General features: G+C 40.6%; 1 protein-coding gene across 2 annotated transcripts in view; it reads right to left on the bottom strand.

Moving 5' to 3' along the window:
• Window positions 1-15,873, bottom strand: part of NMNAT2 (nicotinamide nucleotide adenylyltransferase 2) — a 218,577-nt gene that overhangs the window by 202,195 nt on the left and 509 nt on the right. The window contains exons 2-3 of one of the 2 annotated variants that reach the window (XM_010853100.1): window positions 13,314-13,446; window positions 11,766-11,841 (exon numbers count right to left, since the gene is read on the bottom strand). In XM_010853100.1, coding sequence (XP_010851402.1) covers window positions 11,766-11,827 — 62 coding nt within the window. In that variant the 5' untranslated portion in view covers window positions 11,828-11,841; window positions 13,314-13,446. The remainder of the gene's footprint in view (window positions 1-11,765; window positions 11,842-13,313; window positions 13,447-15,873) is intronic. The other variant, XM_010853101.1, reaches the window with a different exon arrangement.

The raw sequence follows: 15,873 nt of genomic DNA, 5'->3' as shown, positions 1-15,873 counted from the left end.
CAATATACAGCCTTGACGTACTCCTTTTCCTATTTGAAACCAGTCTGTTGTTCCATGTCCAGTTCTAACTGTTGCTTCCTGACCTGCATACAAATTTCTCAAGAGGCAGATCAGGTGGTCTGGTATTCCCATCTCTTTCAGAATTTTCCACAGTTTATTGTGATCCACACAGTCAAAGGCTTTGGCATAGTCAATAAAGCAGAAATAGATGTTTTTCTGGAACTCTCTTGCTTTTTCCATGATCCAGCAGATGTTGGAAACTTGATCTCTGGTTCCTCTGCCTTTTCTAAAACCAGCTTAAACATCAGGAAGTTCATGATTCACATATTGCTGAAGCCTGGCTTGGAGAATTTTGAGCATTACTGATACTCTTAATCTCTACTAAATCTCTAATTATGTCCCCTTTTGAATTTCTTATTCAAAAAATTCTATTTGAAAAAATAATATTGTTTATTTATCCTATCTTCTCTTCAGTGTAGCTTGCTAGAAATATATTTTATTGGTCTTCTCAAAGAATCAGGTTTGGATTCATTGATCAGTTGTATTTTGGGGAGGCTGACTCTATTCACTTCCCAGGTTATTGAAGTGGATGCTTAGCTCATTCGTTTGAAATAATTTTTAATAAGTGCATTTAATGCCATAAATTTCCTTCAATTTACCTGCATTACACAAGTATTTTTTATTTTTTAGACTTGATTTTATAATATTATCTGTTTTATTGACTTCGTCTGTAAAAATATTATTGGAATATAATTGTTTTTCAATGTTATGTTAGTTTCTGCTGTTCAACAAAATGAACCAACCATATGTATACACATATCCCTTCCCTCCTGAGCCTCACTCCCACCCCCCAAGTCAGGTTAATTTAAACCAGTAGTTCTCAAGGTGTTGCATTAGCCAAGTTTTATCATGTGTTTTTCTTTGCTGCTGTGTTGTGCTCAGTCACTCAGCTGCATCTGACTCTTTGCGACCTTATGGACTGTAGCCCATCAGGCTGAATTGTCCATGGGATTTTCCAGGCAAGAATACTGGAGTGGGTTGCCATTTCCTCCTCCAGGGGATCTTCCTAACCTAGGGACTGAACCCACATCTCCTCTGTCTCCTGCACTGCAGGCAGACTCTTTACCACTGAGCCACCAGGAAAGCCCATTTTCTTTGTTACTCTTCTCTAAATGGTGTGTAAATTTTATTTAAATCATGAGTTATTCAGGAATGTGTTTTTAAGTATTCAAACATATGAGAATTTCTAATTTAACTAAATTCTGATCAGAGAATGTGGTCTATACTACAGTAATTCATTAAAATATCTAGCCTGGTCAAATTTTTAAAATGTTTTATGTGTGTTTGAGAAGAGCATGAATTCTCTATTTGTTAGGTGGAGGGTTTTTATATACATAGGTATATAATATTATTTTCCATAGACATACAGATGGCCTCCGTTCAGTTCAGTTCAGTTGCTCAGTCGTGTCCGACTCTTTACGACCCCATGAATCGCAGCACGTCAGGCCTCCCTGTCCATCACCAACTCCCGGAGTCTACTCAAACTCATGTCCATCGAGTCAGTGATGCCATCCAGCCATTTCATCCTCTGTCATCCCCTTCTCCTCCTGCCCCTAATCCCTCCCAGCATCAGGGTCTTTTCCAATGAGTCAACTCTTCGCATGAGGTGGCCAAAGTATTGGAGTTTCAGCTTTAGCATCAGTCCTTCTAATAAACACCCAGGACTGATTTCCTTTAGGATGGACTGGTTGGATATCCTTGCAGTCCAAGGGACTCTCAAGAGTCTTCTCCAACACCACAGTTCAAAAGCATCAGTTCTTCGGCACTCAGCTTTCTTCACAGTCCAACTCTCACATCCATACATGACTACTGGAAAAACCATAGCCTTGACTAGACGGACCTTTGTTGACAAAGTAATGTCTCTGCTTTTGAATATGCTATCTAGGTTGGTCATAACTTTCCTTTCAAGGAGTAACTACGAGCACATTAAAAGATGTTCAATATCACTAATGCAAATAAAAAATGAGAGAGAAGTGCCAATCAAAACTACAATGAGGTATCACCCAGCACTGGTCAGAATGGCCATCGTCAAAAATTTTACAAATAAAAAATGCTGGAGAGGGTATGGAGAAAAGTGAACCCTCCTATACCATTAGTGGGAATGTTAAACAGGTACAGCTACTATGGAAAACAGTGTGGAGTTTCCTTAAAAAACTAAAAATATACTTATTATATGATCCACTCCTGGGCATATATCCAGAAAAGACAAAAACTCTAATTCGGCAAGACATGCATCCCAATGTTCACAGCGCTATTTACAACAGCCAAGACACAGAAGAAACCTCAACATCTGTATCAACAGATGAATGGATAAAGAATACGGTGTACATATACAAAAGAATAGTACTCAGCCATAAAAAGAATGAAGTATTACCATTTGCAGAAACATGAATTTACCTAGAGATTATCACACTAAGTAAAATAAGTCATACAGAGAAAGACAAATATATATCACTTATATGTGAAATCTTAAAAAATGATACAAATGAACTTATTTACAAAACAGAAATAGACTCACAGACATAGAAAACAAACTTATGGTTACCAAAGGAGAAAGGGGAGGAGGAGTAAATCAAGAGTTTGGCATTAACAGATACACGCTACTATATATAAAATAGATATACAACAAGGTCATTACTGTAGAGCATTCAAAATCTTGTAACAACCTATAATGGAAAAAAATCTGAAAAAAAAACCAATAATTTTGCTGTACACCTGAAACTAACACAACATTGTAAATCAACTATACTTTAAAAAATATTGTTTAAATCTCTGTTCCCTGAAGATGATCCATTCCCACCGGAAAAGAAGTCCATATTGGCAAGTAGTCTTAAACTGACTTTACAATAAATACATTCAAAGAAATTAAAAAAAAAATCTAAAAAAAACCCAAAGCTTAAGAGACAAACACAGAAGATGTGAATTAAGTAAAGATGAACATGAAAAATAGCTAAACAGAGAAACAAACATTTGATTAAAAAAATATTCAATGAGATAAACTCTAAACTCATCACAGAGAACGAATTTTTTTAGTTTTGTTAGAGCTTTAATTGACAAAATCATAAGACATTTAAAGTGTACATTGTGATGATCTAATACACACACACATTGTAAAGGGATTACTCTCATCCAGTTAATTAAGGAAGAATTACTGAATTGGAAGATTAAGGAATTCATGCAGAATACAAATCTATTTTGAACTGTATTGTGGTAGCTTAAAATCGCAGCCACAAATTCTTTGATATGCCTTCTATTCAGAGGTGGGTGTAGCCCCTGTATTCCTCCCGTCTGGGCAGGTTTATTGTGTGCTTAGTGGCTCATTCGTTGTCTGACTCTTTGCAGTCCCAGACTGTAGCCTGCCAGGCTCCTCTGACCATGGGGATTCTCCAGGCAAGAATACTGGAGTGGGTTGCCATGCTCTCCTCCAGGGGATCTTCCCAACCCAGGGATCGAACCCATATCTCTTGCATCTCCTGCATTGCAGGCAGGTTCTTTACCGTCTGAGTCACCTGGGAAGCCCAAGTATGGTCGAAGGGATAGTATGTGATTTCTGAGCCTAGATAATGAAAGTCTATATAGCTTTTGCCTCATTTCTGGAACAGTCACTATTGGAGCTCTGAGTTGCCATTAAACAGTATGATTACCATGACGAAATCATACTACATTGTGAGGAAATTCAAACCTCACAGAGAAGTCATGTGTAGGCATCCACCTTACAGTTCAAGTAGAGTTCTGCCTTGCTCACTGTAGCCTAGACACGTGAACCAAAAAAACCCAGCTATTCAAATGATCACCAGCTGGTCACGTCTTCTCATCTGACACCCTGAGCATCATGAAGCAGAGTCTAGCTATCCCTGAAGTACCTATCCAAATTCCTATCACACAGAATCTTGGAGATTGTTTTATGCCACTGTGTTGTGGAAAGGTTTGTATCACAGCAACACACAGAATACATGAAGCATGCATCTAATCAGTAGTTTTAGGAAGAGGATAAACAGTATGGTGGAGGTCATATTTGGAGAGACAATATACACTGAGAACTTTCTAAAGTTCTTGAAATTAAAGCAGATGGTAAAGAATCTGCCTATAATGCAGGAGACCTGGGTTCAATCCCTGGGTGGGGAAGATCCCCTGGAGAAGGGAATGACAACCTACTCTAGTATTCTTGCCTGAAGAATCCCATGGACAGAGGAACCTGGCGGGCTGTGGTCCATGGGGTTGCAAAGAGTTGGACACGGCGAAGCATGCACACACTTCAGTGTAGCCTCCAGGTAGATCTGGAAACCCCTTTGTCCAGAACTAGGTATCTCAGACCTCCTGACCCTCAGGGATATTGGAGAAGACAGCAGATCTGTCTGTCAGGCAGGAAAGCAAGCAGACGGGGTGCCCTGGTTTCTCTTCTTCCTTTCACCACTGCAAACAAGCCGGGGCTTGCTTTGTTCATTTTTTAAAACTCTAGGTCAGGGTGGAAACCATTTGGAAGGTTTTCCCAAATCCCAGTTTCACAGTGAGCCTGACTAAGGTGCCATACCCTATACAGGATGCTGTTGATCCCCACTACTCTGAGGAATTCAAACTCCTAGCCAACTTCTACTTGCTTCCAGACCTAGAAGACCATCAGGCCCACAGCTCTAGGTTCACTAAACTAGTGGTGCTGCTTTTTCACTTCTGATACCCAGAGATGATTCTCTTGTGACTGAACCCAGAGACATTTTTTAATTTAAAAAAGAAAATGTTTTTGTGACTGGAGTTCTTGGAGAAGATGTGGACATTCAAAGCATCGCTCACAATACCATTTTGACTATTTTCCTCTGCCTTTCTGGATGTGAGGAATTCTGTGGTCTTGCTACCTCTTTGGCTTTTACTCAGTAATGGGGATTGAGGTTTCCTCTGTTCTCAAATGTCAAAAACCTATTCAGAATCTCTGTAAGTCTCCTCGGGATTCTGACTTGGGATGAAGGGAGGCAGAGTACAAAGTCCGTTTGTTTCTTGCTCTCCTCTCTGATTTTCTGTATATATCAATTTGAAGGACTTTTAATATATTCTGATGCTGAAAGCCTTGCCCTTAAATCATCAGTTTTTGTCCTGATTCTTCAGAATCTATGTGATTTTATAACCTGAAGTTTTAAAATCCTAGAGGGCAAGGGACAAAAGAAAATATTGGGGCTGGGGGGAGAAACTCCATAATTTACCATCTCATTATTATTCTATCAGAAAAAAGATTTCCATCTCTGCCTTTGTGTCCTGAAAGTCTCTCTTCCCATTTCTTCAGAGGCCGCATTTCCTATCTCCTCAGCCTCTCTTTTATCTCTTATTTTTCTATCCTGGATCCTTTCTGCTGAAGGCTCTCACCTCTCTGTAAGACAAAACCTCTCCTAGCTCTCTTACTTTATAGACAAGCTTTCTGAAACCACTCAAGTATCTTCAGTTACATCTACATATTGATGACTCCCAAATTTACAACTCTAGTCAGATTTCTTTCAAGTTCTCCAGATCACAAGATCTCTCAACTCCAGACCACTCCAGTTCAACATGTCCACAAAACTTCATTACCTTCACATCCATACATCACTCCAAACTATTTCTTCTCTTATGATTTCTATTTTCATCTAGTTTCTCAAGCAGAAACCTGGAGTCTCCTGGATTTCTTCCTCTCCAGTGCTCACATCCAAGAAGTGACCAAGTCCTGTCATTATGTTTCCATTTATGGATTATTTATAGCCAAGTGTTTATTATGTATCACTAGAACCATAACAGTATAATGAATTAAAGATGAGGTTAAGGTACTAAAATTAAAAAAAAAAAATTAAAGTGTCATTGGATTCAAAGTAAAAATAGTTTGGGTAAAGGAAACATGATTAGTACTACCCAGTAGAACAGAAAGCTTAAAAGAATGAAAACTTTAAAAGAGAGTGTCAGATTTAATTAGAAGGTTCCAAGTCATCTTAAAAACACCTGAGGGGAAAAAGAGGATTTTCAGCAGAGTGTCTAGTAGTTTTAACAACTGTTTCGACTGCACTACTCTGTACTTATAGGGTGCTTTCACCACCACATGCATAAGAGGTAAGAGAAGGGTAATACTCTACATTGTATCTGCAGGCCAAATTCAAATGATATATTTTGTTTTGGGGAATATCAACTTTTAAAATGGCAATATAAAGTTTCCCATGGTCTGTACCAGCCTCAAAAAGGATCATTAAATGGAAAACATCTTGAACTTGTCAGACAGCAAGAATCAGAGATGTCCCATTCAGCAGATAGAGATCACTGGGTCTGAAAGTATATTTCAGAGGTTGACAAGTTCCTTTCTTGTTTTTAATTTGGACTGGGGATCTAGTCATTTCTTAGAGTTTCACAGAAAGTAGATTCTAATAGGTAAGTGTCTAACAACTATTACTACTACCAGGTAATGTGGTTCTTTGCTCATCCATCTCTTCTCTCGCTTCCTCTAGACTTTATAATTTCCCTTTTCTCTTTCCGTGCTCTTGCTTCTTTCTCTACTCAGTTTTCCTCCCTATCTTTCTCTTTCTCACTAGGAAAAAAAAAGAGCAAAGCAACTGTTGAGTTTCCTGACTGGTCACATTCCAGAGAAATGAGGAAATGCAGGTTGTTATACAACTGGGAGGGGTCAGGTATGACCTAAAGTTGAGGGATGAGAAGAGAATTCTAAAGAGAAGAGAAGGCAAAAAGGTTCAGTAAAGGTTTAATGTTAGACTTTTATTATATAAAATGATCCTTTGTGAATCCCTTCTAGGGCATTTCATCCTTCTCAGGCTGTGATGGTTCCCAGTAGATCCAGAATTGCCACAGAAAGTCAGCAATGATGTATTCAAAGATGATCACCCGGATCAACTTTTGTTCAAAAGTATCAGTACCTGATATTGTGTTACAGTGAGCCTTAGGACATGTCCTAGGGAATGGCCTCTAATAAGGCCATTTTTTTTTTAATCACCAGTATGCAAAAAGCTATTAAATTTATTTTTAATCTATCTCCTATTCAGTTTCCCCCTTACCCTTAGGTTTCCGTAACTTGGCAGATAGTCCAGACAGTCTTTAAAAACAATGACAAACAATGAAACTCCTAGCAACAATAGCAACCACCACAACAATAAAATCTACTTTACTTTTTGGTTGGTGGGAGATCAATAAAAGCCTCCCATAAATAATTTGCCTCACAGAAATAACTGCTCTTAGTATTGTGTTTTTGGCCATTTTCTGTGCAAGTATATGTCATAGTTAGACTTTACATCTACTATAGTATACAACTTGTATAAGCTCTATTAACCTAAATATAACTGTGACATAGAACTACAAAGTTTGCACCCTTCAGCCATATTTTAGTCTAGAATACTTTTAGCTGTGGTTTGCCATCACTCTTCTGGTAGCTGAATTGTAAATATTCCTTTTCCTTCTGGGAAATAGAATTTGAAAAAGTTAACTCTGCAAAACCTCATTCTGAAAGACTTTGAAGCTGACTGGAACACTTAAGGACCATCTGATTGCATGTCTGTCTGCACCTGATCTCAAGATGAAATGGTTTCAAAGACCTCTAAAAGTTTTATCACTCTATACTACAACTGCCCCATAATTCTCCTCTAAGCTTTAAACACTTGAGAGCAAGACCGTATTGTTCACATTTGTACCCCAGTGACTAGCATATGACCCAACACACAGAAAATTCTCAATATGTTTTTGAGGATTGAGTGAATGAAAAAACTGAATAAATAATTAAACACTAAAATTCTAGAGGATCCATAACTCATTAAGCTTTCTCCTTAGCATTAAATACACCCAGATTAAGGCTCTGAGAAGTAAAGGATTGGTTTAGATTTGTCTTTAAAGAGCAGAGAAAGATAGGAATGCATCATCAGTTGAACACTCCCTATGGTCTCTAACATCTTTACCTAAAATTCCTATTGCACTTTAATGCTACAATTTAGCTGTCCAACAAATACTTACAGAAAAAGGACTTCAACTTCACTTTCTACAAGCTGATTACCTTCCGTAACATCTAGGCCACTGCTGCCTACATTTTGGAAGTGTTGGTATTCCAAGAGTTGGCATGCCTTATAGGTTTACCACAGGGTTATTTTTCAAGAACTAAACCCTCGAATAACTTCTTGGACAAAGGGTCGGATCACTTTGGATACCATAAAGGAAAGCTCACAGCCACTGGTTGAGAGACAGCAAGATAATGGGAGAGTGAGCCAGAGAGCCTTCTAGAAATGTCAGTTTGAAAGAGGGCAGGGAAAGCACAAGCAGGTGGTTTTGCTCCTTCTAAGCCTCCTTATCGTCTTCAGTGTTGACAGATCTTGGACCTCATCTCATTCAGATATAAAACTCCTAGTGAACTGAGATATCCTCTGTAGGTAGACGAAAGCTGTTTTCTCTCTTGGCACTTTATACTTGGTCAAGTGATACAACTGGTCATAGAGTTTTAAGGCAGCGTGCTGTGTACCTCTCTCTCCCCAAATGCAATTTTACATTATTTTTTTAAATCTACATTATTTAGAATGTGAAGTTGACTGTGTGAAGCTCTGATTCACCTTATATGTGTAACAAGAGCAGCACCACCTGTTGAGCGCCTACCAAGTGCCTGCAGCTGCCGGGCACGGTATCTAGTTGGTAGGTCGCTAGGTGTTTAGTCACTAAGTGTTTCCAACACTTCTGCGACCCTGTGGACTGCGGCCCACAGGCTTCTCTGTCCATGGGATTTTTGTGGCAAGAATACCAGAGTGGGTTGCCATTTCCTTCTCCAGGGATCTCCTTGACCCAGGGATCAAACCTGCATCTCCTGCACTGTAGGCACATTCTTGACCACTGAGACACCATGAACTTAGATAACATGCCTGCCTCTAGAAATATAACTTAAATATAAATATCTCATTTACTTTGAAACTGCATATGACCCTCTCCTTAGGAAACATACATTAAATTTATTTAGCCCTATCCTGCAGCTGCTGCTGCTAAGTCGCTTCAGTCGTGTCCAACTCTGTGCGACCCACCAGATGGCAGCCCACTAGGCTCCCCCGTCCCTGGGATTCTCCAGGCAAGAACACTGGAGTGGGTTGCCATTTCCTTCTCCAATGCATGGAAGTGAAAAGTGAAAGTGAAGTCGCTCAGTCGTGTCCGACTCTTAGCCACCCCATGGACTGCAGCCTACCAGGCTCCTCCGTCCATGGGATTTTCCAGGCAAGAGTATTGGAGTGGGGTGCCATTGCCTTTTTTACAGGAGAAAAAAAAAAATAACAATAATAATGCCAGAATTTTTAAACATCTTTCCAGTGAGCAATACAAAGACCACTGAGTTTTCTGTTCTACACTGTGACAATTTTCTGATTTTTTAAATCTAATTTTTCTATCCTATTTCCAACCTAGCTGATTGACTGTCTTTTCTCTTGCCTTCTTTCCCCAGAAGTGTGCTTTTCTTTTGCCACACAAAAAGAGGATTAACTGGTTCCCCTATGCCCAAAGTAGAAAATATAAAAGTTAAAAGTAATTTGGACACTGAAGACCTTTTTCCTACATTGAAGTATGAGACTTTGCTGTTAGATAATTGATGAGTTCAGTCAGTTTAGTTCAGTCACTCAGTCATGTCTGACTCTTTGCAACCCCATGAATTGCAGCACGCCAGGCCTCCCTGTCCATCACCAACTCCTGGAGTTTACTCAAACTCACGTCCATCGAGTCGGTGATGCCATCCAGCCATCTCATCCTCTGTCGTCCCCTTCTCCTCCTGCCCCCAATCCCTCCCAGCATCAGAGTCTTTTCCAATGAGTCAACTCTTCGCATGAGGTGGCCAGAGTACTGGAGTTTCAGCTTTAGCATCACTCCTTTCAAAGATGAGCTATCCATAATTTTATAAGTGTGCTCTTTACTGACGAAGTAAATTACATATAATAGTTTCAATTTCTCAGACAGGCTGAAGGCCCAGAAAATTTCTTCTCTTATTGCTTAGTAATGCCTCTCTTATTGCTTAGACTTCGGTATTCCATAGAAAGGTGGCCAGGAATTTTAATCATTTATATGAAAAGTCAGGGTCCAAACTTCAAAATTTTCCCAAGATTGATTGATTCTACAAACATTTATGAGCATCCTTGTATCAGGCAACCTGCTGGGGGAGTGATAAACAGCAGTAAGCAAAAAACAGGTAGTGTCTGCACTTACAGAGTTTATAGCCAACTGGAGGCAACAGACATTGAATAAAGAATTACAAATATGACAAATGCCATGAAGAAGATGGGCAGGGTGCTATGGGAGTATGTAGTAGGTGTAGCTAGCCTAGCTTGATGGGGTGTAGGGCAGAGAAGACTTTTCCAAAGATGTTCTAGTTTAGGCCTGAAGCACAAGAAGGGAGCAAAGTTATATAAATAAGGAAACAGCTGGTGTAAAGGCTCTGAGTAGAAAAGAATACCACTTATTTAAGGACCTAAAGGAAGGTCACTGTGGGTAAAGTGCTGACTTCAGGAAATGTTAGAGAAAAGGCAGGCAAGGACCAGATCATGTAGGTCATCATAAGGACTGGGGACTTTATTCTAAGAGCAATGGAAAGCCAATGGAAAATTCAAGCCAAGAATTTAAAATAAAAACTTTAAAGATTAACATGGCTAAAATATAGACTAAAATATATATTAATTCACTAACTTCTTCTGGGACATGCTCTCATATCTTGTAATCCAACGATATTAAGGATTTTTATAAATGTGAGACAAACTATCTAGGTTTATAACATATAGAATTTTTCTGTGAATAGAAAACATCCTAGGATAGCTAAGCAAAGCAGAACAGTACTTGGGTACCTATCCATAATCAGCCTTGAAGTAACAAATGCATATCGTGAGCTGCTTTGCTTTTCATCTATATCACATTTTAACTTCAACTGAAAATGGAAGTGGTAAAATAATAAAGGCAGGGAAAAGAGGACTGTGTGCATGCATATGAGCATGTGTGCACACGTGTGGTTTCCTATGGTTTTGAAGAAGAGCAGATTTATGACAGTATCAGTTTCATATTCTCCGTGCTCAAAAATAGTTGACTATGCTCCAAATATAAGGAAAGAGGTGACTATAAAATAGTGAAAAAATTGTTTTCCTTTTATTTGGGTGTTTTAAGGAAAAAAAAAGGCAGCTTCTGCGTAATACCACATATTTTGACATGAAATACATTGATTTTAGACTAGGGACCCCATGCTGGTTTCCGTAGTACAGTTCTTGGAGTAGTAAAGAAATCCATGAACACAAAGGCCTTTGGACAACATAAAGTATAAGAGGCCAAGGTTTTAATTTAATAGTCTTCAGTCTTCCCTATGGGCATTTCTTCCTGACTTCTCCAGATGGTCTACATCCATTAAAACAGCAGATAGGATTTTAAGGTGTAGTTCTTTACCAGAAGTGTTTTCTTACTGGGAGTTAAGAGAAACTCCTGAAGATTAATAAGGTTTCCTTTGGGAATTATTAGGGGAGTGGAGGAGAGGGAGCAAGCTCTGACTACCACTGTCATCTCACTGTCTCCCAAACCAGAAGTTTCTTCTCTTAAATCTTGAACTGCAATGCTTCCTGACTGTTCTGGAGGCTCAGTGACTCCTTCTTGGAAATGAATGAATAAATTCACACTGTTTGAGAATAAATAAACTGTTTGAGAAAGGCTGCCAGTGAGTTTAATCAACTTGTATCCAACTCACTATTTGAAGAGAACGAATTACTCACTTGATTGAATCACTTAGTTCCACGTCTGAGGTGTGGTACTGAAGAGAAGGGCTCCTATACATTGTGTCCTTGAGTACTGCAATTGACAAATCATTCTCATCAAAATAGAAACACATTTATGAAGCATCTATTGTACACAAGATTTGTAAACAATCAGAATATGTAGGTTAATTATCAAAATAAATTAGTACTTGTTAAGGGTTCATGGAACAGGTGAGATGGGTATTATTAGTAAAAAGGAGGAGGCTTGCTATATATTAATTATCAGGTTACCAAAGCTCTGAGTAAATTCAATAGCAATGTTAAGAGTAGCTTCTTAGCAAGTACTTGGTGTCTGGTTGAAAACTGGCCACTCTATTTACTTGGGCAGAAGTGTGGTTATATTAAGCTGTTTTTAGTGATAAAAGGTTTTGTTTTTTTTTAAAGTTTCTACCCTCTGGAATCTGACTCATAATGTCCTGATACTGTATTCTTTTCTGAAATCAGAGTCGAGGACAAAGAAATCTATCTTCTAGCACTGAATGAGAATAAATTTGGGTGTGTGGTCAGATTTATGAGTATTATAGACAAAGACTGGATAACCTATTTTTTAAAAAAATAATTTTATGCTGCAGTAGTTCTATATTACTAGTTTTAGCTTGATAAAAGAGCAACAGGTCAAAAAAATTAACATTCATCAAATGCCAGTGTTGTATGTCAGGCACTCATATATTCATGAAAGTAAAAAGTGAAAGTCACTCAGTTGTGTTCACCTCTTTGTGACCCCATGGACTATACAGTCCATGGAATTCTCCAGGCCAGAATACTGGAGTGGGCAGCTGTTCCTTTCGCCAGAGAATCTTCCCAACCCAGGGATTGAACCCAGGTTTCCCACATTGCAGGTGGATTCTTTATCAGCTGCTGCTACTGCTAAGTCACTTCAGTCATGTCCAACTCTGTGGGACCCTAGGTGAGCCACCATATATGCATACAGTTATCATTAAAGTTTACAGAAAGCCTGTGATAGGTAATGTTTCCTTTAATCAAGGAAAAAACTGAAGTTCAGAGACTGAGATGGAAGACTTGCGATGCACTCAGATCTGCTAGCTTATGATTTTTCCATAAAATCACTTAGGCATAAAGTGAAAAACTTAAGATTAGGTAGGATGAAACAAAATGAAACAGCTTGTCTTCTATAATTTCTTTTAGTTTCGATGTAACCTTTTCCGGCAGGGGGAACAAGGTGAATAATATTGCAGGAAGATGCTTGTATTCTACAAACCTGTTGATGGGGGCTAATAGAAAGAGATGAAATTGGAAAATGTACATTAAGCAATATATAAACTTGGATCATAATCTTTCTGAATCCTATTGACTTTAAAGTTACTTTCAAGATGGGTATCAATGTTCTATAATCTGTAAAGTGTAAATGTTACTATTCTATCTGGTTTGTAGAGACTCTAAAGCTATTGAAGAGTCTTGAAAAATTCTTAGGAAAGCTGCTATAAAATACAAAGAAGGCTTATGTGTCTGAACTTCATCAGCACACTTAAAGCACTTTCTTCTTACCTTAACTGCCGAACTCATAATATTGCATCCAAATCCCTTCTCTATTCTCTGGTATCTCTACCAAAAGGTGGGTTCCTCCCAGACAGGGAACATGTCTCTTCCACAGTGGTATCCATAGTAACCTGGACAGTGTCTGAAATATAATAAATGTTCAGTAATAAACATTTGACTGGATAAACTGTTGACTGGATATAGGAGCCATAGACATAAAAGGTGCTAAAAGGGGGTGGTTGTTTTACATAACAAAATTTTTTATTCTGGTTAAGATCTTTAAAAAAATCTAACCAATAAATTTCAGAAAGGAAATCTATGGTATTTTAGGTACTGTGTGCCTACGTGCTCAGTCGCTTCAGACTCTGCGACCCTATGGACTGCAGACCGCCAGGCTCCTCTGTCCATGGTATTCTCTGGGCAAGAATACTAGAGTGGGTTGCTATTCCCTCCTCCAGGAGATCTTCCCGACCCACGGATTGAAGCCATGTCTCTTATGTCTCCTGCATTGGCAGGCAGATTCTTTACCGCTGAGCCACCGAGGAAACCCATTTTCAGTACTATGTAGCAATAATCTCCATCCTTGGGCTCGCAGGTTAAAGAAAAGTCGGATTCTAAACCAGAGATGAGAACAATCTTTCACTAGGTGTCTCTCTTTCCCATGAGTGGGCGGCCTCTCGGTGGGAGGAGGGACGATAGGGGGCATTGTACAGCTGCAATCAAACCGCGTGTCACACCACATCACAGTAGACGCTTGCAGCACAAGGGGGCATAGTTCAGTTTCTATTTCGTTAATGATAATCTCTCCTTGGGATTTAACTACAAGCAGCTTGCACTTTCATTTCCTCCAAACATACACATAGACATTGGTCCAGTCTTTTAATAGGATTTTGACAGTGCCTCTTCACCCAGCATGAAAGGATCAGGTATCCCGAGTCAAAAGAAAACAGCCCCTTAAAATTCTTATTTTAACCATGAAATGAGGCGGGCATTCCTGGAGGGGTTTATCCGTTACACATCCTAAAGTACTTTGGGTCAGCTCCATAATACCAATGGAAAATATAATTTGTAAAATGCTAAATAATTCTTTCAAATCACTAGGATAACAACTTCCCCAGCTACTTCTCACACTCCATATTATGAAGAACCCATTCGTTACTGGATTTTTTTTTTTCTTTTTTGCCTCAAACCTGAGATAAAATACACATAATAAGCATTCAAAAAGATTGGGTCTAAGAATGAAAATCCATTTCCTAAGAAACCTTTCATTGGAACTTTGCGCGTGTCTGTTTTTCTTGACACTATCTTACCCAATGCGTTCCTCTCCAACCCAAAAGATACATAGTGATGAGTTCTGAAATACTGCAGACACACGACAGAAGGAAATTTGAAGAGGAGAAAGGAAATGGGACGTCTGCTTTTGATAAGCAAGTCCCGGGGACTCCCACTGCGGGGAGGGGTGCCTCTCAGAGGGATGGCGGCCCTGAACTTCGCACCGTGTCCCCTGTCCTAAGTGCTGGAAAAACCACTTGTCAGCCTTCCAAGATGAGTTCCCACCCCAACTCCGGCCTCCTCGTGACAGGAGATGGCTCGTGAAGGCAGAGCAGGGAACTCCCGAGGAGGCTCCGTCGCCGAGTGCGATTGTGGGGTGGGGTCTCGGGGATTTCTGTGAGGGGCCGACCCGCTGGGGTAAGTCGGCTGTCCCAGTCGGCAGAAGAGGGATCTCGGCAGTCGTGTGCCGTTCTCCTCCCTCAGGGACCCCGTCCTGGCGGGACCCCGCCTCCCAGAGCCCTCCCGGTGATGGGGAAACCCCTGGCCCGCCTCGAAGCCTAGCGCCGCCGCCTCGCCCAGTCGGCTCCAGCCCGCCGCCCACCAGCCTTCAGGCCCGGCATCTTTTTCGTAGGCCCGGCCCTCCCCGCGTCCGTCACCGAGAGGAAAACTATGGAGGCGGTTCCCGCCCGCAGGCGGGTGGAAAAGCCCATGGTGAATGCCTCGGGGTCTCCCCCATCGCTGCGGGAAAGGGAAAGGGGGGAGAAAATGAACCTCACTGCCCAGGAGAACTACCCGAATTCCCAACCTGGGGGAGGCCTTTATGATGGAAGGGAAGCCGAGGGGAAACCCTAGGCACTTTTCGGGGAATCCACTAAGCCAAGGGAGGGTCATTCAGCCTGCACACATTGGTTACTATGACAATACAGCTACAGCCTCCAGTTGCCTTGACAGCTGCTTATCCAATCCGATTGGTTTCTTTTCTCTCCATCCCTGGGCTCCACCCTAACCCCTCCAACAGTGTCCCCGCGTGCAGAGGGAGGGGCCCTAGAAAAGAGGAGGGGGTCCTTAGCGTCACTCTAGGGCGCGAGGGCGGACCAGAGACAAGGGACTGGGGGCCGGAACTGTAAGAGGAAGAGGCGCGTTTCCGGTCGGGAAGAGTGGAGGAAAGGAAAAAAGGAAGAGCGAAATCGGACGGAGTGGAAAGACGGGGGAAGACTTTGAGTGTAACTCCCGATTGATTTGGGCTCGATGTTCCCGGTGAGGCTGGGGTTGCCCCCTCGCGCGGGAGGAGAAGGGT

The sequence above is a fragment of the Bison bison genome, unplaced genomic scaffold (assembly GCF_000754665.1).
Source record: "Bison bison bison isolate TAMUID 2011002044 unplaced genomic scaffold, Bison_UMD1.0 scf7180017864322, whole genome shotgun sequence".
Classification (NCBI taxonomy): domain Eukaryota; kingdom Metazoa; phylum Chordata; class Mammalia; order Artiodactyla; family Bovidae; genus Bison; species Bison bison.
This window is presented reverse-complemented; position numbering and strand designations above follow the sequence as displayed.